Source organism: Plectropomus leopardus, chromosome 15, assembly GCF_008729295.1.
Source record: "Plectropomus leopardus isolate mb chromosome 15, YSFRI_Pleo_2.0, whole genome shotgun sequence".
Taxonomy (NCBI): Eukaryota; Metazoa; Chordata; class Actinopteri; order Perciformes; family Serranidae; genus Plectropomus; species Plectropomus leopardus.
The window spans coordinates 18,225,896-18,249,769 of NC_056477.1; the positions used below are offsets into that span (position 1 = coordinate 18,225,896).

General features: G+C 37.2%; 1 protein-coding gene across 1 annotated transcript in view; it reads right to left on the minus strand.

The window, feature by feature from the left end:
• lmbrd1 (LMBR1 domain containing 1) overlaps positions 1-23,874 on the minus strand; it is a 65,745-nt gene that overhangs the window by 31,353 nt on the left and 10,518 nt on the right. Inside the window, exons 4-7 of the mRNA XM_042501813.1 lie at positions 14,477-14,574; positions 13,133-13,200; positions 9,276-9,364; positions 4,949-5,022 (exon numbers count right to left, since the gene is read on the minus strand). Coding sequence (XP_042357747.1) covers positions 4,949-5,022; positions 9,276-9,364; positions 13,133-13,200; positions 14,477-14,574 — 329 coding nt within the window. The remainder of the gene's footprint in view (positions 1-4,948; positions 5,023-9,275; positions 9,365-13,132; positions 13,201-14,476; positions 14,575-23,874) is intronic.

Here is a 23,874-nt window from a genome sequence, read left to right on the forward strand (position 1 = left end):
AAAGCTATGACTTTTTGGTAAACATATTTTGAATGCCAGACTTTTATATAATTGTACATCAATAGCTTAAACAGAAAATCTAAAATGTTACAAGTGACTACATAACTTGATTTGCCCAGGGACTTCTGGATCTTGCAGACTTTCATTTGCTGTTAAAAAATTTCAAGATGATAACTTATCATGTTGTCAAATTGGTAATAAAAACAGGAAATACTCTGATCTGACAGTGGCTGATGTAGAGAACAGCACAATCTTTCAGCCAGTTAATCACTTGCCCTATGTTGACCCCCACAATATTACTTTGCACGCTCAAAATGATTTTCCTATAGGACTAGAGGTCTAAATAGTGCTTTATAAGATATATTTTTGCCTGAGGTTGTGTCCCTTTGAATGGGCAGTAATTTTATCCCATTTTCTACAAAAATAACCCAACTAGCAGGCACGGTTGTCATGGTTAACAGACTCCCCTGCTGCCTCCAACCTTAAGAGCGCTCTTTTAGATTTATAAAGACATTGTACCAAGTTTGACTTATCACCCCTTCTTTAATTACAGTAATTGCAGTAAGCCTTCTGCTAGGTTAAGGGTCATTGCAATCAGTGGTGTCCTAATCATAAAGTCATTTCACATGCTGATGTTGGATTTAAGAAAAAAACACTTCAAAAAAAGGATGCGCAAGGGTTCATCATTTGCACCCTAATGCACCTGTGTCTATGAATCTTTAGTGAGCTTATATTTTACCATATGTGGATGTCCATCTCAAGTTTTTTGGCATGGATCCCAATCTGATGTTTGATATTAGATATTTGTGTACAGACAATGGCTGCAGAGAGAACTTTAACCTGACAACAGACACGTTATTTTTGCTGTTACCATGTTTACTCACAAAGTAAACATTAATTAGATAGCTGATATGACCTGTTGCCTATGACATTTGTCTTCTTGGCCAGTAAAACCCTAGGTGAATGTTTTGTGACCTGCTTTTTGTTAATGATAATTGGCAATTAGCAAAGGTCTTTTTCAGCCTATACTGATCCTTTAAAATATGCCTGGATTAGCCCTGGTACAGATCCCTAAAGGACCTATTGTGCATATTTTTTTAAGTTCTTGCTTAAAAAAACACTTTATTTTCCTCACACCATCTGTGCTGGAAAATCACCCCTCTGTCTGAAACAGTCTATTTTACCACCTGTCTCTTTAAATTCCCCTCTCAAAAAAGTCCTGTCTGCTCTGATTGGTCCGCATTTCTGGGTCTTTTGTTTCCACACTCTCAACGTCTGCATCATTATTTCAGCTACAGGAGTAACGTTATGGTGTATAGTGGTATTTTCTAATGTGAAAAATCAGTAATCAAAGCTTTTAAACTGGAATCTTCCTAACTGACATGCTCAGTCTTAAACTGAGGTGCCATTAACAACATGAGCAACAATGATTACACGATGTTAGTTGTTAACAGATGTCAGCATGTCGCTACATGTAGCAACTGCAGCCCAAAACTGACTGTGAAGTGAATGTGAAGCACTTTCTAAGGGGAAAATTCACTAATAAAAGCTCCTAAATCATGATCTTTACAACTGGACATTTTCCAGTTGGATTATGATCTGAAATCAGGGAGAAATTAATAGCATCTGAAACAAAGAATACATGTTTTCCTGAGCTGATGTCAGCTTCACTTAAAATTAAGTTTACCTCATTATTTGAAAATTTGGCCACAATTAATATGAACCTCTGACACTGTTACATTCTAAAGATGCCAGAAATATAGGAAAAACATAATAAGTACCTTTTAAATACACCTAGGACATCTCTACTTTAGAGTACATGTGTTACAGAACGCTTGGTAAGCCTACATCAGTATCTGCTGCTATACTAGCTATCACAATCCCAGCTTGCTGGATACACAATAATAAACAGAAGGCTTACTGTGGAAATTATGTTCATTTTATGAAGTTCTTCCCTTTGAGTTGATAGTATTTTGCCATTTAAAAGTGTTATGAAAACTACAGAGTAAACAACTTCACTGCGGTTACTTTTACTTGCCATGTTTTATTCAAAATCCAATTAGAGTTCTGAACTTCAACCTTCAGTTAAAAATTGGCAAAGAAGTATGAATTATATAAATCAAATGTAGATATAAAATGTTGAAATCAAACAAGCATCAAAGGACTGGAGAATCCTAGAGTAAGTATTAGTGACACCTCTCCGATCCACTCAGAGACCCCATCTTCCCAGGTCAATCTCAGGGCCTGTGATTAGATCAACAGACATTAATCTTCCCAACTTTAGCTCAGCATCAGCATCTTATGGCTGGCAATTTAGGAGCTAGAGAAAGGAAGGTCCACAGGAGACAGAGCCATGAGAGTCATAAGTCAATATGCTAGCCAGGCTTTTAAATGAAGTCAAAGGACTTCGCATGATGCACGAGCTTTAAGATTGGCCGCATCGGTCTCATGCCATCACTGCTGGGTACAATCAAACGAGAGAGTGGGAGGAAATATATAAGGAATATGCATGTGCAAACATCCCCAGTGATGAGAAAGAATTGAGTAAGATCCTCACCAATTAAAAGTGACTGCTTGAGTAAAAAGTGACTATTGATTTCATCTTAAATCCAATGCAAAGTTTGTTAGCTATCTGAAATTAGCTTGCTTGGTTTCCCTTAAGTTAAAACATCTGAATTCAAGTATATATATTAAAAAGAGTATCTCAACCGAACCAAAATTCTAGACGTAGGGTTGGGACCTGCTGTCGCTATCAAATTGATTGACAGATGTAAGAAAACTATAATACCACACGACAACTGAAACATTTAAGTGAGTTAATGCAAAATAAATAGGACTGTATTTTTTAACATGATTAGACAGATTAAGTTATGTGTATATTCTATACACATAACTTAATCTGTCTATAGAATTTAATTCACTTTATTGCCTTATATAATTTTTTGTTGACAATGCAGAGATGACATAACAGAGATTCAAATAACTAACAATAAAGTAAGAGTTATTGCCAGGGCCAGCACACCAACAGTATTTTATATATTGGATATAAATCCATTTAATCGTCTGCACTTAAAGAATAATAAGATTGAACTCTACTTGACATACTGTAGTTATAGGGCTGTCACTGTACCAGAAAACTTTAACAGACAACAAGCTTAGTATAAAATTAATGATGAATTTACTGACACTTTTTTTTTTTTTTTTTTACCACAGAAGCATTTTGCATTTAAAATGTTAAAAGCATGGTTTTACTTTTGCAAAAAGGTGGACAGACAGGCCCTAAACCATTAGAGCAGTGTCAAATACTGTCTATTTGCTTTTACAGGATGCCTCTGTTTAGTACAAATGTGTTTTCACAAGAGAAAGTGCCACCTAAGGGCCAAAAACAGCAGTAAAAGGTATAAGTTGCCTCACTTTGTATTAGTTTTAAGTGCACTAGGCTGCAGTGTTATATACTGTTTACATTACAGAGTTGTTTGCATTAAGGGTAGGTGGCTTGTTCTGCACAAAGAGTAGTGATAAATTAGCACCGGAATCATGGACAACCTTGCCGCTGCTTACGGAAGCTGTCACTTAGATTCCATTAAGTTAATCAGGCTTAATAGTAACACATAGTAAAAGAATGATAAATCATGCAGCAGCTCTTTGCAAATATGGGTAGGATAACACCAAGACGAGTTTTGCTCCTTTGAACATAGAGGAGAGAAGGGAGAGCAAATAAAGTAGATAAAAGGATAGAGAGAGCTTCTGCATTTGTGTCTATAGGAATAACAGAGGGAGGGGCAGCTGCTGTTGTTGCCCAAAGGCCTGATTTCTTTGATTGACTTAATCAAAACGAGGAACATCAAAAACAGAGACACACTGGGAGTTTTGATTTCCACAGGGCATTCACAGAGTCAATATCAACATGGGGTCAGCGCAAATCTGAGCACACTTGTGTCCTCAAAATGCACTAGGTAATTATCCACTCTTTAGAGGACTTCTGTGAGAAGCAAAGTGAGAGAACAATCCCAGCTGAGATGGATTATATGTCCTAAAGCGAGATTGGTTCTACAACTTACTTGACTAGGTTGTGTATTATTCATTAAGAGCTCCACATTCAATTGTTGTGTGATTTGTCAAATAGGACTCTTTGAGCTCAACAGAAACTGGATAGATTGGGGTTGGTTGTCACTTTTACTCTCACTCCCTGGGTTGATACCCAAGTACTTTTTTTCTCGTATTTTTCCCCAGTAGGCACTATTCTGTGTTACTCCCACCCTGACACCACTGCCACCACCTCCAGGGAATATTCACAGTCTAGTTACCAAGATAACGGCTATGAAAAATGGACAACATTAGCGAGTGTTACAGCACAGTCAATTTTTCTGATCAAGGAAAAAAAATGAAAAACTGCAGAATGCTGAGGGAATCAAATATAGGCATATATTAATGGGCACTGAGGCAGATCTATATATATAAATAGACAGCTGATAAGTGGTTGATAAGCTGGTGAAGGGTGCACATACATCATGCAAAAGTCTTGGGTGCTCAGGTGAAAAGACAGGAGTCTGAGTAATTTGAGCAATTGAATGCCAGAGATCTAAAATCACAAGGCATTACTAATACTGAAAGGCCACTCCATCACCCGGTACATCTCAATCAAGATGATGGGAAACCATTTGGACACAAAAAAAACTTTTAAGAAACTGCCCTGCATTTCAAATAATATTGTACAAACACACGTAGCCATAACGGTGAAAAATCATGGAGGGTTAATTTGACAAAATCTTACAAAAACTACTTCAAAACATTTCTTGTCAGATATCTCAATAAGCACAGGTTCGATGAAGCTACAGGGCTGACTTAGAAATCATCCCATTGGATAATTTGCGTTAATTACAGCTCAGATATAGCTCCACTGAACACAGGAAACAACATCAACCACTTGTCTCAGGTCCCAACTCACCGTGTAAGTGATCACTGCCAACATGCCAATCAAGGTCAAGGAGCTGATGGAGAACGACAGAGCAGGTAGACCATCTGCATGTAGAAAGACAGGAAAACATGAGAGATTTGACTTTTCACCTCTGAAAGAAATATCAGTGATCACTTTTCCACAACTATCAAGAGCCTACTTGTGTGCACTTGGCAGTATTTCAGTTACAGAAATGTAGGATGTAACATTTTTGCGCTTGAACCATACTAGAGACTAAAAGTTAGGGTCTGTTTGTATATGCAGCTTTCTCTGATTCTGCAAATGGATTCATGTAACATCTCATTTAAAAAAAAAATCTGTCTTTGTGAGTCCCTGGATTACCTCTTTCAACAGTGGCAGATATCACAAAACCTCTGCAAAGACAGTAATAATATCACAAGAGGAGGGTGAAAAGGGTGGACTGACACTTTCAGTGTCTTGAAGCCCATCTGAGCTTTGTGCTCATGTTCTTAAAATGGAAAATTCAGAGAATTCATTTCCTTAATGGCAAGTAGGAAGGATGTTATTTACAAGGACAAGGACAGGGCATCATGCTGGCATTCTGGATTATATATCTGCCTTTAATGAATCCACTGTAGCAAAGTCCCCCCTCTGGAGACACATCTGGTCACCATGTTGTTGTCACTTCATTTATTGATCACGATCAGTTTGCGGCTGTAACAGCTGGATCTCTCGATGTATGTAGGTCTAGCTGATGTGTGTCACCTTTGATTGAGGCAGAAAGGGGACCACCCATCAGGCAAGGGCAACAGTAGGTGTCACACCAGCTGTCAGAGCTGGAGTTAGAAGACAGGGATTGATGGAGAGACTGATTGCTTCTATCCCCTGTCAAGATCCCACCTGTTACAGGGTTCCACGTAAAAAGCTACACAGTTGTCCCTTTATAGATATCCCACAAACGCTCAGCAGCAACTTCGTAGTGCCCAGCCCACCTGCCAGCATGGGCATAGGTGGCTCTCTGTTTGCCTCTCTCCTTGACAGTGGCATGATTGAGAATATTAAGTCAGTATTCGGGGCATGTATAATTTGTGTTATTTATAACATTTATCACTTTATTCTAGAGGCATTTCAGGAGCAGCAGGACAAAGAGGTGGAAAATGGAGATAAATTATATGCCTGCTCCCTATTGTATTGTATGCAAAAAGAAAACTTTGAAGTCTGACAGCTGGGCTGAACATTAACATTTGAATACATGTTTCCTATTCCCGAGTGTTTCATTGCGATTTTGCAGCCATTGTTTAGTGGTGAGCTTCGTAAAATAGACAATGGCTCCATGTTCTGCATGGAGAACATTCTGTTCATGAACTCCACACAAAGCAAAGGAGAGATGTTTGCTGCCACTCTCTTGGTTTCTTGAGCAGATTTTCCGGGGATTAAACAGAAGGAATATTGTCTATTATCGCTAGTGCTTCCACATCTGTACAGCTTCGATTCCAACACCAATGGAATGAGGTAGCTCTTATCTTACCCTGCATATAGCCCTTCAGGCTTGTGTGCATTCATGAGACTTGTACAGAGAGGTGTTTATTAAGGAGCTCCTTTAGCCTGAGCCTCCTACTTCTGACAACAGAATCATCGAATGCAAGTGGGATGCAGCTTTTTGTTTAAGGGATGGGATACAGTAAACTATATACCTGCAACAATGACCACACACCGCCAAACAAACTCCAAATTCTTTGTGTGGATAAAACTGAAAAAGTCATATAATTTGGGGAATGTGATTAGACAGCAGTTTAAGAATTTTGGCTGTATTGTAGCCTTAATCCAATAGTTGAGGGAAAACTTGACTCAACTGAAAGCCTTAATGCATTTGAAAAAATAATAGACTCTATTTTTGCCCGTGCTATTTTAAAACTCAGACAGCAAAACACAAAACTCGGACAATGTATTGTGTATGTTCACAAATTCTAACCTGAAGAAACATAATAGTTTGATTAAATTTAAATACATATATAAGTGTTCTGAAGGCAGGTCCAACAAAACAAAAAATACCATTAAAATGGAATATACTTAGTAAAAAAGGCTTTCAAGACACAAAACTTAACAACTACAGCTCTGCAAATGTTTTCATATACCATGAGTCATTCATGACAAGAGTTACACTCGATAAGAATACAATGTTTTAACCCCAGTTTCCTCAGAATGTATTACAAAGCACAAACTTCTGATTTTGCACATAATACTATGTGTTGTTTGAAACTTTTAAAATGAATAGAGATATAGTCAGGGTTGCATTATGATTAGAATTCTATGAATTCACAATGCCAATACATAAAATATATACAAAGAGAGGGCAACAAAGTCCAGATTAATTTAATGCAGTTATATGCAGGAAGGTGAAAAGCCTTCAGGCGTTTATGTCCCCTATCTGATCTGTGGAGTCCTTATGTGGTGCCCTCTCCAGGACCCCACCCACAGACTCAAAGAAGGTTGGGTACTCTCAATCGCTGTTTGCTGCATGGGAATGATTAGCAGTCTAGTGAACATCTCGTCTACTTTTAGTTTATCAAAGTTAAATAACTTTAAAAGCTGCTTTTGATATTGGAAAATGATTTAGGAACACGTATTTTGGTTGCCGGTTAGCAACAATGTATGTTATATTGATTTGTTATGTTGCAGATGCACGACAACAAGCAAAAACTCATGTTTGATCTTTTAACATGTGTTCTTTTTCTGTTTTTCTCTTTTCATATCTCATCTATTCATAGATTGTTTATTTATAACTGTTTTATTTCTAAAAGCATCTATGGTTATATCTTAGTAGTCTGGGGAGTCAAGGTCAGATATAAGAACTCAATATTTCTGTCAATACAGCTGTTCTGATGCAGGAAAACACAGAATGACTCCAGGCTAATGCAGTACAGACTTCTTCTGTTGTAAGCCAGAAGAGTAAAATGTACTGGTGGAAATAATTGCTATTGTTTAGACTTTCTTATACACATACAGGTTGTGCCATACATAAATGTGTATGTGGATGTCAGGGTCAGTATGACTTCACTTGTTCTTTTCTTACTGATAATGAGGATAGGCAGTATTTCTTGCCCAAGCACTCGTCCTACTTAAAAGTCAGACTGCCACCTACTCCACCCCACCCTGAGACATGGCCACAAATATAAGACTGTACTGTCTGGTCTTGAATGCCAACATTAATAGCTGCTGATCTGAGATTTTCAATTTTCAAGCATCATTGTAACACTGTAACATATGTAATGTTTGAGTCATTAAAGATGTATTTGCCTTAATGAACAGTTGTTGCAAAGCAGTCAGCAGGGTTATGTGGCAAAAAGTGCCTTTCCTTTACTCAATTAACCTCCCATCTGGTGAGAGAAGAGATGAGGAATTAGAAAAGGGATGATCCTCGCATTTCCTCCTCAGCAGCCGAGCAATTTCCCCCGGTGCCAAGGGAGGAAGGTTAGGGAGAGCATGTAGGGGTCCACTATTGTGAAGAGAGGCAGATGGTTCAGCTTCCTCCTTGATCCCCAGATGGCAAAAGGCCAGAGGACTGTTAGGAGTCCACATTTGGCAATGCTTCGTTCAACAAGTAAAGAGGCACGAGACGGGGTGTCTTCACAGTTTTGGGATCACACAGTCAATCATCATAACTAGATTAATAGAACTGGTAAATTGAATTTCTTATTCCACACTGATATTTTATCCATGAAGTCACTGTTTTTCAAATATTGTCAGTTATTTAGTCATTTAGTGAGTGAATCCACAGTAAGCAGATACTGTAACATCTCAGTGTAGTTTCCTAGAATGACTGCGGGCTATTCAGCATTGCATTCATTTTGAACATGCTAACCTGCTTTACCTGGTTTTCCGTAAGTACTAAAATGGGAGCTACTTGCATAAAATTCAACCAACCTTCATACTTTTGTGAAGTAGGTTCATAAAGCTGGGATAAATGTGCATTTACTAAGTTAAATCAGTTTCAAATTGTGATAATCTGTAATAGAATCAATTTGGGATATCTTGAGACACAGGTCTTTTTGTATTGTCTGCAACTGCAACCTATCCAAAATGTCTAGACAAACCTTTAGACTTCACACTGATCAAGTGGCTGGATAGTAGTGGAGTAATACAGTAGAAAGACTGTAGCAGAAAGAAGCAGAAGCATGCAAGAAAAACAAAGGTCTTTTTTCACAAATTCAAACTAATATGGGGTGAATAATGACTGGGTAGGGTTGAAAGAATTAAGCAATCTGACTTATCAAAAAACAAAGGAAATAAACTCTAGTAGTCATGCTAACATCTATAAAAGTAAGAGCTCAGTATTTTCTATAGAGGCTGTACTTACGACTACTCCCAAGCTCTTCAAAGAGGTATTGTACTTTCTCCCAATGGGTGGAATTCCGACCTGGAGGGGCCTCAAGTGGAACGAAGGCTCTGAAAGCGATAATACAATCATTTAGTAGAAGCATGGTAAAATGCTGTAGGTAAATCCTAGACTATCACTGTTCCCAGTGCACATTATGCTTTATTTCGTCTTTGTATTGGCAGTGATGGTTTCAGTAACTGTTTTTATTTTTCTCTACCGGCCACAAACACATTTCAAAACTAAATCACTCTCTTCCATGTTTTTTGAAGCATTTCACGACAGACATTGATAAACCACTGTCGTTGCTGTTGTTGAAAGTTGGTAAGAAAGCCAGATAAACACAGACAGACTGCAGTCAGGTCTGTTGAAAAACATTATTTTAATAAAGAATGTTGTTAAAAGCCGCTGGGCAGCACACAGAAATTTACTTCTGGTCTAACACCTACAGTATATCCCACTACACAGACCTTTTATGTCCCATATAGCGTAATGCTCAGACAGAAATGGCAAAAGAAGCTTTCACAGTATGTTCTCAACTCTAGCAACGACACCTCCAAGCTCCATGGTGAATTTCTTTTTTCTTCGTTATCTGCATGCTTTATATTTGGACCGGTGCTTTTTCCCTCTCAAAACAGTTTTGCTCCTATTTCAGAATTTTCCTGTCTTGCTACAGAAAATAAATAATACATTTAAATGGGACATAATTAAATAAAAAATCAAATAAATATAAACGAATAATCAGTGTTAAATATGATCTGTTAATATGTGTTAACACACAAACTTAGGGGTTATAAATCATATAAAAAGGTCAATAAAAACCATTTTATTGACCTTCTCCTTATCCACTTACATACTACTGCACCCTTGAAAACTGGATTTATTGCTTTTCTTACCACAATAGACAGACTTCTAAACTCTGCATCTTCTATACTTTTATTTATTTTGGAACAAAAAAAAAACACAAGCTGCACAATAATATAAATTTATAGCCTGCCACATTTGTAATATTAACAATTATTATGAACGTTATGACCTGCAGCATCACAACAGCACTTCTTTGCATTTTGATATTTGTACCCCATAATATTATACAATCATCTTCCAATCAAACAGATGCTGTAACATTTAAATGAGTTTCCTTGAAGATGACCTCATGTTTTGTTTATTGTAATAAGTCCCCTCACATCCTGTTAGCTCCTAATTACATCATACAATGATCTTAATTAAATTTAGCCATTTAAACCCATCACTCACAAAGACAGACCAAACATAATTACCAAGTTTTTCTTTTAATCTACAGTTCTAGATATGCAGAGAGGTATACACTGTATTTAAACAGCTCCTTGATGTTGTGGGGAAAATTCAAAGAAAACAATTTGTTAATACTTCTTTAACAGCACTTCATAGAATTACCACACAGTAGGAAAAGGGTCAACAGTATCAATGAACAATTTCAGTGCAGACTTTGATTTCATTAATAATTAAATAGTTTTGCATTGATTATTGATCCCTCTTGACAGACAGCAGAGAAATGTGGTGCATGGATCTACATGGATTATTTAGGAAGTTAAAAAACTGGTAGTTCAAAAAAAGTTAAAATAAATAAATAAAACCTCACCAGGGGAGGTAAAAGACATTAGATCAGCATCTCAAAGACTTCCTTTGGCTTCATATGCAAAAAACAAAACAATATTTCAGGTCTCAAAAGGCCTCATCTGCCCCACTATCATGTGGATACCCTCAGGGCTCCTCACTTGCACTTTATCTTTTTCATAGGGATGTGTTTCCTTTCTGTCACATTATGTATCCTTTTTATTTTATGAAAGAACACCTAGTGAAAGTGACCTTAACCACACTGAACTCTTCACAACTGTGTCTGTAGTTAGATTGTTACTTTCTAAAATGCTAAAAGGTGTTTTTCTTAGAATGAGAAACACGGGAACAGTTATTCATGCTTTTGCCCATTCATATTGAATAGTGTTCAAGAGTAAATTCAACTTCAATGCAATGTGTCTGTGACACCATGTCATCAAGGAAATCTGAAAATACTATGAGTGGCCACTTACTCCTCTGGGAGAGTTCCACTTGTGTTGCCTTGGTCCTCAATAAAAAAAATCACAGTAAATGTGTTATAATTTTCTTCGAAGGCACCAAGACTATGAAGCTACCATCCTGACCTCTCAGAAACATTATGCAATGTTCTTTAGATGAACACACAAAAGAATATGTTTTAAGGCTGGAAATGAGACTAAATTACTTTTCAAAGGTTAAGTGTGTAAGATTTAGAGGGATTTAGTGGCGTCTAGCAGTGAGGATTGCAGATTGCAACCAGCTAAAACTTCTCTCAGTTAGAACTACTTCAGCGTTTATTTTTCAGGAGGTTTTTACCAGGAGCCAAATTGTCCCTAGAGGTCTCTTCCTCTGCAAAACAAACAGACCAGGTGATGGCAAAAAGAGGTTTTTCTGTTAGGAATCATTGTTTTACGAACACTATCTGGCATGTAGGAGACGGGCGGCCCGACCACTACATGTTCATATGTTCCTGCCTTTTTTCTCTGCGAACTAAAGACCAGGAGAGCAGGAGGTTTTTACTGAGAGCCGAATTATCCCTGGAAGTCTCCTTCTTGCCAAAACCAACTGACTCATTGATTTAAATTGGTATCAACACTGAATACAGCAGTTTCACATTACAAATCAGCATTTTTTTATGCTGCTTGTCTCCGATGGGCTTATAACTACAGTGGCCAACGCGAAAACATGAACAACCCTATCTTGAGCAAGTATTTGCTTTGTCCGTTCTAGGCTACTGTAGGAACATGGCAGTGAAATTGGAGATTTCCATTAATGAGGACCTGCTCTCTATGAAGATATCAATAGCTCATTCAAAGCAAAGAGAAACAGTGATTTTAATTTTCAGGTGATTATACACTAAGAAAAATATATTTAATATATTAAATTCCATTCCTTTCAATATATCCCCCGAAATCCTACACGCTGGACCTTTAAGATAAGTTATTTGGCATGACACAAAAACTTAAATAAAGAACCAGTAGCAGAGTAAGACCAGGGGTTATTTAAGAAGTTCAACACCTTGCAAGATATAAAGACAACAAACATAAGCCATCAAGAAAACCTTCACTGAGTAAACAGTTACGAAACACAGCCATTATGTCTCCCAGTATCAGAAAAGGCCAGGATAAAAGCTATCATGTTGTTGAAAATCAAACGACCACAGCAACAACTGTGAGAACAAAGCAGCAATAGTTCCACCTCATGAGGTAAAAGAGGGGCTAAATTGCTTCTGTCTATAAAAAAGTCCTAACTCCCAAACTTTAAGCTAGAAGAAAGCATACACATGTGTCCTTTATTTTCACAAACTAGGTAAGCCTTTCTTCAATGCTCCATTTAATGGTTGACAGAGCATATTACATCGTATAGGTTGAACTCCAGGCATGTTGCTGTCACGGCTGCAAAGAAATCTATTATGAAGTGCTACCAGTGTAAAAAGGCAGATAAATAGGACATGGCTGAGAATGATCATCACCATAGATTTGTAGATACAACACATAATGTGACAAAAATGATTCACTTTTCTGCCTGCATGTGCTTTGTACATAGACAAAATACGAGGAATCTAGTTTAGAATCAGATAGACAAGGACACAACCTATATTTAGACCTTTTTTTTCTTTGTAATGGCTTATCATGGCCTGACAAATGGTACTGCAGCTGTTTGAAGGGGTCCTCCTCTCATTAACTGAACACAATGACACATCCACACCCCCTTCCACCTATCGTGTACTGAAGCGGAAGAAACCTTCCATGTCCCCAACTTACCCAATTAAAAGGAGCACCACGCAGACAATGGCAAATCCAATTGTGTACTTCAGAGCGTTTTTCACTTGCTGGGATAAAAGAAAAAATTTAACTGGTCAATCATAGCCATGAAGTGAAATATTATTATTCATTGTGAGCAGGGGGAAGGGGTCATACACCATTTAGCTAAGGACTATAGTGAGTGAGAGCTATACACAGTCGGTGTAGATCCAGTTTGACCCGGTGGAGATAACATGTCACTCCCAAAGCTATTCAAGGTGCTTTTAAAGTAACAATACAAAAGACCTCCCTGTCTGTAAGAGAAAGTGCTTCTGTCAGCTCAAAACTGACACGCAGAAAGGAGAAAGGCACTATGAGATAGCTGGTGTTTGGTACATCACTCACGAAAAAGACTTTGGAAGATAGGGATTTCAAATTTTGGCAAATTTCAGGTGACACTATGTAGCCTACAATTTACAGTATGAGAGCAGTGGTGCAAAGGTTTGACTATGTGACTCTTTTTACTGCCACAACATATCCTATTGTAATCCTTTTCCCTAAAATGTATCCAGTTTTGTAGCCAGTTGAGGTTTTTATTGGAAACACAAACACACTATGGGAGGATTATCTGTATCTCAATGGCCTTAAAAACATGCTAAATGAATTTAGTAAAACAATAAACCTTTTGTAATGTTTTGAAACCTGCATTTTTTGCATTTGATATTTTTACTGTATATAACAATAGGGCTTGACAGATCAGTCAGGAGCTATTATTAAAAACAGTATTATTAAAACTATTATTAAAAACAATCCGAGTCTATTTCCATAGACACGGATGCATACACATACACCATACAGTCAGACAGACAAATGCCATTGTACTATAGATTGTTAGTTGTCTGTAGTACAGATTTTACTGTGAAGGGAGTACTTATTAACTAGTTTCAGGTTTAAAGTTCATGTAAGTCATTTCATCTACAAAATACAGTTCAAGGGAGATGTTCCTCAGTACAGGGCACAAAATACTGACAAAATATTAAAGCAAAATAGAAGAAGACGAAGAATATAATCTATCATACACTGTGCTGATAAATTTGAAGTCTGTGTATTGTGAAGGTTCATGCAGTATTCAGAGAAGTCTATGGGAGAACCTAATGATCTGAGTAAAAAAATGGAGGAATGGACGTTTGCTTTCATTGTTTGTCACATAGAATTTTAAAATGGGTTAACATTGTTCAACTGAAATCACTTCAAGACACTTTGCATGAACATATTTTTCAGTAACACCTAAATCATCTGAATCAAATTTCTCAGAACTACTTCAAAGCAGGTTGCATTGCTATGTAGAAAAAGGTGCATTCTTACCGAGCATCTGTTCAAGTTGTCGTCATCCCGTTCTTCATAGTAGAAGTAGACAAAGGGGATCCATAGGAAGACACAGAAGAGTATGATGGAGTAAAGTGCTATATGGATACAAAAGAAGAGTTGAAATCCACAGATTAGTTAAAGATATCTTTTTGTGCCACATATTGCCAGCACTAAGTATTCATAACATCAATAATTCATAAATACATGTTGCATTTCTGGCGATATGTAAATAAGTACAAATCTAATGTTTCTGATTCAGATGTAATATATAAGGTTTTTATGTCTGCCAGAGTCTGAGTCAGTTAACATTATTCCATCCACGCAGATTTGATATTGCTTTGGGATGTGCTATGTTCATCCACTTGAAGTGATGTTGAATTTCCAATGAAAGGCTAAAGGCAATGTATACATCAAAACTGATTTCTATGAAGAATATGTTTTAATTTCCCTCATCTGGTTATATTCATTCAGCGATGTCACAGTATAAAGCCAATTTCTGGGACAACACATTCCCATTCCTTGAAAACTTTTTTAATGACAAATTGAGGGCAGGGATAACTTATTAATTTATCAAGAAACATTGATCTTACAGTGAAAAAATAAATGTTTTTAATCATACATCCATGAATTTCTATGGATTCACCTCACATTTAAAATCTTCCATAAAAGAAATGGGTAATTTCCATTATCCCCCCCAAAAAAAAGATTCCTTACAACTCTCATTTCTAAATATTTTCTTATTTCGTCTCTTGAGAACGTATTACTGCATAGCATCAATGAATGTCTGTTTTAAATGACACTGTTCAATTTCACATTGGTGGCTGTTGGGCATTTTCTTCTGTTGTCAGCCTCACACTTCGGGCAGTTGCATGTGATTTTGAAAGATGAATTAATTAATAAAATGAGCAAAATATTTTTCAGACTTTTCACAACAATTATATATCTTCATACACAGAAAATGCACTTACACATGCTGCTTTATAAGTTGAACAAAACACATGGGGCTTATGTTACATAAAAGTGCAACTGAAAATTTGGCTGTTGCTGCAAATCTCATTAGCTGAAAAAAGAAGAAGACACCCATGGTGCAATAAAGGCACTGACAAACACAACAACAACTTATATAAAATTACTGGCTGCGCTTCTATGAGGTCCAATGACATGGCAGAATTCTAGCAGATGTATAGGCTTACATTACGGCCCATGGGCTTTCTTGTTTTTGTCATTGTTTTTCATTGCTTCAACTTCTGTGCTCACTTAACTCCTCACATTCCTCACCTGCACTAATAGTGCAGCGATGTACTCATCCTTTATGACAGTAACATATCTGGCCACAGAGTCATGACTTCAAGCAGCAATGTTTCTGACCTTTTTTAAACCAATCATTCTTACTGAAAGCATGCTCATGGGTTTGTAAAGCAATAAAGTGTTTTAAAGAAATTACTCTGAAAGCTTCCATCAGAGGTAGCTTTATTGTAAGGAGGAAATGTACAGTAGACATTTGAGCCTAGCAGGTGGTTAAAGACATGTTTTGAGCAATGGTGTTATTTCATGAGAGGTCCATTAAGCAATCACCAACCACTTTTTTAGAGCTCTATGTGTATGACTTTAAAAGTTAGCCTACTGAATTGGTCTGTTAAGTATTGTATTCCTCTGTAAGATTCTCAGATATAATAGAGTGAATAAAATTAGCTCCTTATTTCATTGCATTGGTCATCTTGAAGATTTTTATATCACAAAAATGTCATTTGCAGGACAATAGCAGGGAAATACTGTTATACAGGGCTGAACGATAAGTAAAATGTCACATCGGCTAGTTAATCTAGCAACTCACATGTCTGATCAGGCAAGCTGTAAAAAGGAATTATACACATTGTTTGTTACGGAGCTGAGGATGCAAGCAGCTAAGGATGAGCAATCATGCTTGCTTCTCATTTAGTTCCAAGTTCAAAATGTGCAGTGCCAACTGGGCGCTTGAATGAAAATGGTGATGGGTAAAGACAAAGTTTAAGAGCTAAAGCATCAAGCATTTCAATAATCCTGGAAACAGGAATTTATTTGGGTTGTGTTAGAGGTTGTGGGTATGTATGTATTGCACAATTTGCCGCAAATTTGAGAGCAAGGTGAATAAAATGCTGTAGTTTTTCAAAGGCGTTTCCGGAAAATGTCGCCGTAGTGTTATAACAAGAGCCGACAGTGTCTCACTTGCAAGGCAGCCTTCGTCTTTGTGGTTGTTTTATAACTGCAAATAAATACAGGCAATTTGTATGGGGGCAAGTAAAACTGTACTTTGAGCAAGTAGATTTCTGACCCATTTGCCTGAAGTGAAATAAAACATTATTGCTGAACTCTGGTATGTATATGTGTCATTATTAGACCAGAAATGTTTCACACAAATTATGAGCTGTTAAATAAAGCATCATCATCATCATCATCATCATCATCATCATCATCATCAGGGGCCACATAAAAAATCGCACTAATTTTGTATGCCTGTCTGGTGGAAAAAAAACTAGAAAAATAATTAAGCTTGAGTTTATAAGTTTAAATTTGGTGTGCAGGTTATATATTATTTCTGGAATAGAAACGTTTAGAATTTTAAAAATCTTTGTCTCCCACAAAGAACTTAATGTATGATGGAATTTGATTTATTTTTTATCAGGCTAGTATGTTTCTCATGATGGTACAGTCCCTTTTGGTCCCTTTGGGTCTCTCTAAAACAAATGGACCTGGTGACTGAAACAGGTAAACATTTGGAATAAAGCAGGTAAAATAAATCAATGTTTCTCTAAAGCTGCTCATTCGGAGGGCCTTCTAACCCTATCTAGACCCAGTGTTGTGGTTTATCTGTGCTGTGCTACTGTAGAACCACAGCAGTGCAACACGGCACTCTCCATAGATGCGGACTCAATTCCTATGTAGATATAAAACGTTCTTTCTGAGGCAATGAAAACACAACAATTCTTATTTTCAGGTTATTAAACACTTAAGAAAACATACCTGGTATATTCAATTTCTGTCAAAATATGCCCCTAAAACCAACACACTGGACATTTCCCTTTGATTTATCTGGTCATGTGGCATCAATTTCACCAGTATTTGCATCTTTGTACAGCATAGACATCCCGGTTTTATTTTTTAATTTTCTAAATCTTTTCTTGGGATAATATTCTCAGTAAACAAAAACCACAAAGTTACCAGTTTTAACAATCACAATCTACATCATTAACTAACAGTCTTAAACATAATTTCTTTATTATGAGAGCTATCGGTAAAAGCAAATTTAATTATACCACTGGATGTGTTCTGAGTAAAGTACGAATGGTGCTGTTTCTGTTCTGATTGTGATACAGAGCGCTGAAAATCGATTCAATAAGAGAGGCATTTGTATCTGAACACATTATCCTTCTGCCATTGGTGTACTTTATATTGCTTCGGGCAAAACACAAAGTAGGTAATCATCAGTCCTATTTCAATGTTGACCACTACAAAAGAAAAAAGCCTTCTGCATCAGAAAATGATTTCATCCACTAGAGCTGCTGCCCCTCTGTATGAATGGACACAGTGGATGTAATATACACCTGTCCTTGGTGAAAGATCTTGCTATTCTCTAATTTAAGCATTTTTTGTTTGTTGGGTTTTCCCTGTACAAGCCGCCTTTTTAGAGAAAAGACCAACATTCAAATGCATTAGCAATTCATAGAGCCGAGGTGAGGCAAAACCACTTAAATAGAGAGATGCTATTTCAAGCTGGGGGCTTCTCTTTCTGCAGCAAATGGATGTTGGTGAAGACAGCCCAGACAACCCCATAATAACTCCAAGAAAAGCATGTCACAAAGATGTACTCAGCAACATGGCTGGCATAGCTCAATACCTCCTTGAGGTGATAATGTGCATCATTAGTCACATTGCCAAATAAAAAATGAGCAGGAAGACAAACAGCTTACCACAACTGCATAAATTTCACTGTTTTGTCCACATGTTAAATAGAGGTTTGGTGTGACAGTAGTGCTTTTTTAATTCATGACTTGTTGGGCCTCCATTTAAAGCCACCAAAATCAAACTAAATGACAGAGTTTAAACCATTAATGGATAAGAAATTCAGGCAGAAGTAACAACAACTGAACACATGCCCTAAGCAGTGCCATTACAGCATGATAAACTACACAACAAATCTGAATTAAAAGCTTGCTCCTGATAATCATTAAATCCATAACATAACACACTTCAGCTTCGATGTACATGTGGAAAACAACCGTTCCAGATCAGTCAAAAATGCATGGCCTCAAGCAAGTACAAACGTGCCCCCCTGTGAAATGGACTATATTTTACAAAATACTCCCTCTGCTGCTAACAAATGAATGTCACTGTTATCGTGGCTTGCTTTTTGCCAGCTGTGATTGTGACAGGGCATTACTTTCAATAAACACATGCTCATTGCTCCACTAAGGTATCCATTTACACTCATTTACGGCCAGACAAACTGAGTTTAGGATGATGCCAGGAGCCAATAAATGCAAGCCATGCACAGTGTGCAGCCGCTGGCATATGCTTGTGGGTTAAGGCAATTGGTGAAATTAATCATAACACCATGAATATTAACATACTGAGAGAATAGGTCATACTGCATTTCCATGTATCATCCATTACTCTCTAAGCAGATCTTCTACTGGGAAAGAACGCCTGACCAGGGATAAAATTTTAGCACATTTATCCCCTTGACAGAAAGTAGAGGAATAAATAATGAAATGTCCTTCCTTAACCCTGTTCATATATAACATAAACTTCAATTTACTGATAAGGGAAGAGAGGAAAAGAACACATTTTAGAGGATTGGTGGTTATAAAAGCCCTCAACTACCAATGGAGTGCCAGCTGGGGAAACTATATGAGGACACCAACAGAAGCAAAAGTTATAACTCATTACATTTTAATAATCATTGTGGCAATTTACAACAATTACAACTATTACAAACTATCAACCAGAGTGGTACCAGTAGTTTCACTCTTAATGAGAAACATTAGACCCCTGTCCTCACCTTACTGTGGCTCTCCACAGAGGCATTAGCACCTGGACTCTTGTCTTGTCCCTTGCAGACAGACAAAATGTATTACATTTTATGTGAAAATTAAATGCCAGGGGAGATTTCCCACAGAAACACTGTCTTTGACAAAGAACTCCAGAGACTGATGAAAATATCTGTCTGTACAGACACTTGCTGAAAGGTATGACCCTCTGAGCGTGCACTCTCATTTCCAGTAAACATCAGGGGAGGCACCATTTTCAGGAGGCCAAACTTGAGAAAAAACACTGGTGAATATTAGAGTTCAATTTGACGGGTAGCATGGAGGACTCCAATTTGATGCCTGTAATGCTCTTTTTCTCCTGAATGTGTGAGTTAACAGATGCTTCCTAACATTAAAGACAAAAGAATGTGATAAGCTGATGGAGTAGTATATGGAGTCGAGGCTCCCTGTTATGAGTTTGATGCAGTTTTACCCCACAGAGAGGTATGACAAATTGAAAGAAAAACATGTATTCTGCTTCATATTAAAATTGCTTAATGTGACAATTCTAAAATTGACTCCAGAATATTTTAGTCTGTCCGTAATTGCTGTTTTTACCCATGTTTATGAAAACAACCTCGAAAGAGCAGAAACAACACTTTCACTCATGCACTTCTCTCGTTTCCCATGTGCATGCATGCACATTTAAATTAGTTGACAAGCAAACAAGGTCAATCCAAGGTCTGGAAGTACTTAAAAGACAAAGAGACGCTGCACATAACCTCTGTTTATAATTGCTTTATCTGATTAACAGACTTAAAAAAACATATCTTTAAGGTTATGTTTTTTTACATTAAAGGGCATAACTTGTGATTTTTAAGACACACTGCTTTTCTTCTTAGAGTTATTCCTGAAAAAAACAGCTTTATATTAAAAGAATAAGCTCCTGTACAATTAATAAAATATAATATCAAAAGGTCTGTGCTAACCTCCATTTCCTATACATTGGCAAAATGATTGCATTGACTGACATGTTTTTTTAGGCTATCACACTCGTCTGTTTTGACTGCCACTTGCCTGGCACACCTCTCCCCCACCCACTTTCGACACTGTCACCCAAATTCAGATTTACTGACTCCAAGCTGACAAGATGGCAGCGAGCAGTAAACTTGACTCCAAGCTTCAAACAGACTCTAGAGAAACGTTTAGGTTATGTTGTTGCAGATGCTGATTCTGCCTGTAGAATCTCTAGTGTCCAGTCACATGTTTCTCTTGTTTGTGGCCATCTGCTTGAAAATGGGCTGTCACAAAATGAAACATCCTGTTGTCATATTTTACCATTTTATTTCACTTCAAAGCTCAATGGCATATTTTGTTTGGCTGAAAAAAATATCCGATATCCTCAAAGGGACAAATGGACTCCACAGGATTTCTTGTGCATTGCTGCAGGAAGTAAGGACCATCAGTTTTAAAGAGTAGCCTTGAAGGGCAGGAATAGAGAGCTGATGTAGAAGAGCTTCTTTAAAAAAAAAAAACATGTTTATGCATCACATTATTAAATAGTTCCTGAGCCAGAAGACCACTGTGCACTAACAATTATTTACGTAGCTCCACTAAGCACAACCAACCTTTCAAGAAGGACAGTTCACAAAGGACATTTTGCTGTTGTTTTGTTCCACATGCTTCACCGTGCTATCTGACGAAAAAAAATCAAAGCAAAAGAGGTATTCTGAGATTCTCCTTGTAAGTAAAAGATATGTTTGTTTTGTGTGGGACAAGCCTCTGCCTTTTTTTAATAGACTGGGGCTGTCAGCTGAGCAGAAAGGAGACTTAATACTGCATTTAAAACATGTGACTTCTAACATGCACACATGGTACACCTCACCATTTTTATGACATTTCTTCCAAAGTGTGCAGACGCCTAATCCTAATATCAGGATTGGCTGAAGGAGTTCGTCTATCAAAGCCAGTAACTCCCACCTACTGAAATCGTTTGGGTTGGCAGAAAGTCCAGACTGTTGAGCTCACGTGATCAGGATGGTCTTACCAGGCTAGGGGACTATTAGAAATTATGACTTTTATGCAGTATTTGTCAATAAGTTCACCAGTTAGATCATGAAATGATTACTTGTTATAAAAAACATATTTGCTGTATCAGTGGGGGAGGTATTTCTTCATTTAATTCATCACTACTGACTTTCTTCTTTGACTCATTTTCTGTGTAGGGATGGGCATTTTAAGTACTTTCTATATTCAAGTACATGCATTAAATTACTCCAGTGCTCGCAAAAAAAAATTAACAAAACAAATAAATCAATAAATCAATAAATCATATGTAATATGTTCTGAAAAATCCAAGCTAATATGAAGAAGGGGTTAGGGTTAGCTAAATTTTCTATGCTGCACAGTGTCCAGATTAGCCTACATAAATCATTAATTTTGTCAAAATACTTCCAAACATAACTCTCATGCCTGGTTGACATTCTGCGTGTTATGTTACATCCAAGGATGTTTGACTGAAAAACTTGACCATTACCTGAAGCCTCTCAGACCTATAATTAATGCTATATGGATCTGTGCAGATACTCATAGATAACAGTTAAATAACTGCATGCTGTCCAAAAAATGTAGACTGTTAGTATTGAAAAGGGTCAGTTTTACATTTATCTTGGTTCTATCTATATGTTTTGTAAAAAAAAAAAAAAAAAAATACAATTACCGAATATGCTAAATGAATACAGTCATCCAAATTTAGTATTGAAAGACATGAGACTCATGCCAATCCTACCTAGTAGAGTACAGCTTTATTTGACATGCCAATATCATCATAGTGTTTGTATTAAATCCAGTCCTTTTTACACAGAGATCATGCTATAGGGCAGCTAAGTCCCTTCTTTATACATCCTTTGTATGTTTACACAGAACAGAAAAATTTGCAGACATTTACTGCTGCTATTGCTCTTCTTTGAGTTAGTCGATCTGCTAACAGCTGCTCCGTAAATCTCCCACAGTGGGTAGCACACATGAAACGTTGTCAAAACGTCACACCTGCCCTGCCCATGGTCCTGTCCTACCGCCTGTCTTGCTTATACAGACACTGTTTAAGTGCTGATACGTGGCAGCTAACATGTCATACAACCCTTTACCCCCATTCATACATTATATACAGAATGGCAAGGTGGTAGAGCAGTGCAATATTCCTGCATTGAACAGGCGTAGTATAAATGTATAGTATAAAGTATAAATGGCTGCTATCTTAGTTTGCTTAACAAAGACCAGTAGGCCCAGAGGTGGCTCAGATACCCTATACAATTAAAAGAAAGCTCACAGAAAGTTAAAAAAAAACTTTTTCTGACTTATGTTTATGTGCCTGACCGGTTATCAGGCTGAACTTGGCTAATGGCATCTGCATGAAATAAAGGCACTTAGATTCTCCTAAGATTGATGGAAAGCAACAATGACACAATGGGGAAACAAACTGGTATACTACTCTATATTGGAGCCTGATGAGTACACATCAGAATGGCCAACATTATCACCTAATATTAGCTTATTACAAAGAAATATTGTCATATTTGTAAGCCTATAACCAACAAGAAATTACAGTAGAGAAATGCTCGAGATATTTGTGAGGTAATGTAGAAAAAATGAAGCAGTTTGACACGTTTGTTTTCTCACTCAGAAATGTACCAGTTATAACAATTTTGTCCATGGTCTCAGTGTCTGAATACCTGCTTTGAATATATTGAGGTAGACAAAAGTAAAAGTGAGGAGCTATGGGTGGTGTTTTTTTGCACACAGTTGCAAGAAAAGTGCCTTTTGTTTCTTATGCACACTGGACAATGTTCTTATCGTTGAAGGCCCCTCTGAATCACACAAAGCTGTCCTCCAAAATAAAACTGCAATTTGTCAATGTTTTCAGAATGCTCTTAAAAAGAAGCACTTGGACTAGAAGCACTTTCTTTTGAAATTCAGTCAGCAAATGTAGGTGGACAAGAATCACAGACAAAAAGAAAGTACTTGCAGTGTATTTACAAGAGGATTGCATCCTCTCTAACTTCTCCCATACAAATGGCATTAAAAAGGGCAGAGAGAAAGCCAATGATTTATTTAAAGGTCCCAGGGGTATTTTGCCCTGTTGCTTAAGGGTCTTATGCACCACTGCTTTGAAGTACTGAGCAGTCCAAGGAAATGTATAAATGGACAGAGGCTGGAGATTGAAAGGCTAGGCTTTCAAACTCAGGGTTCATCAAAGATCACAAAAAGCTATTTGGGCTCTAAAAGGAAGTGGGTGTTTCACTTACAGACATTCATCCCCTCTGTCAAGTTGAAGGTACATTTTATCTAATATTACACTGCGTAGAATTTATGAACAACTGCAGCGTTTAT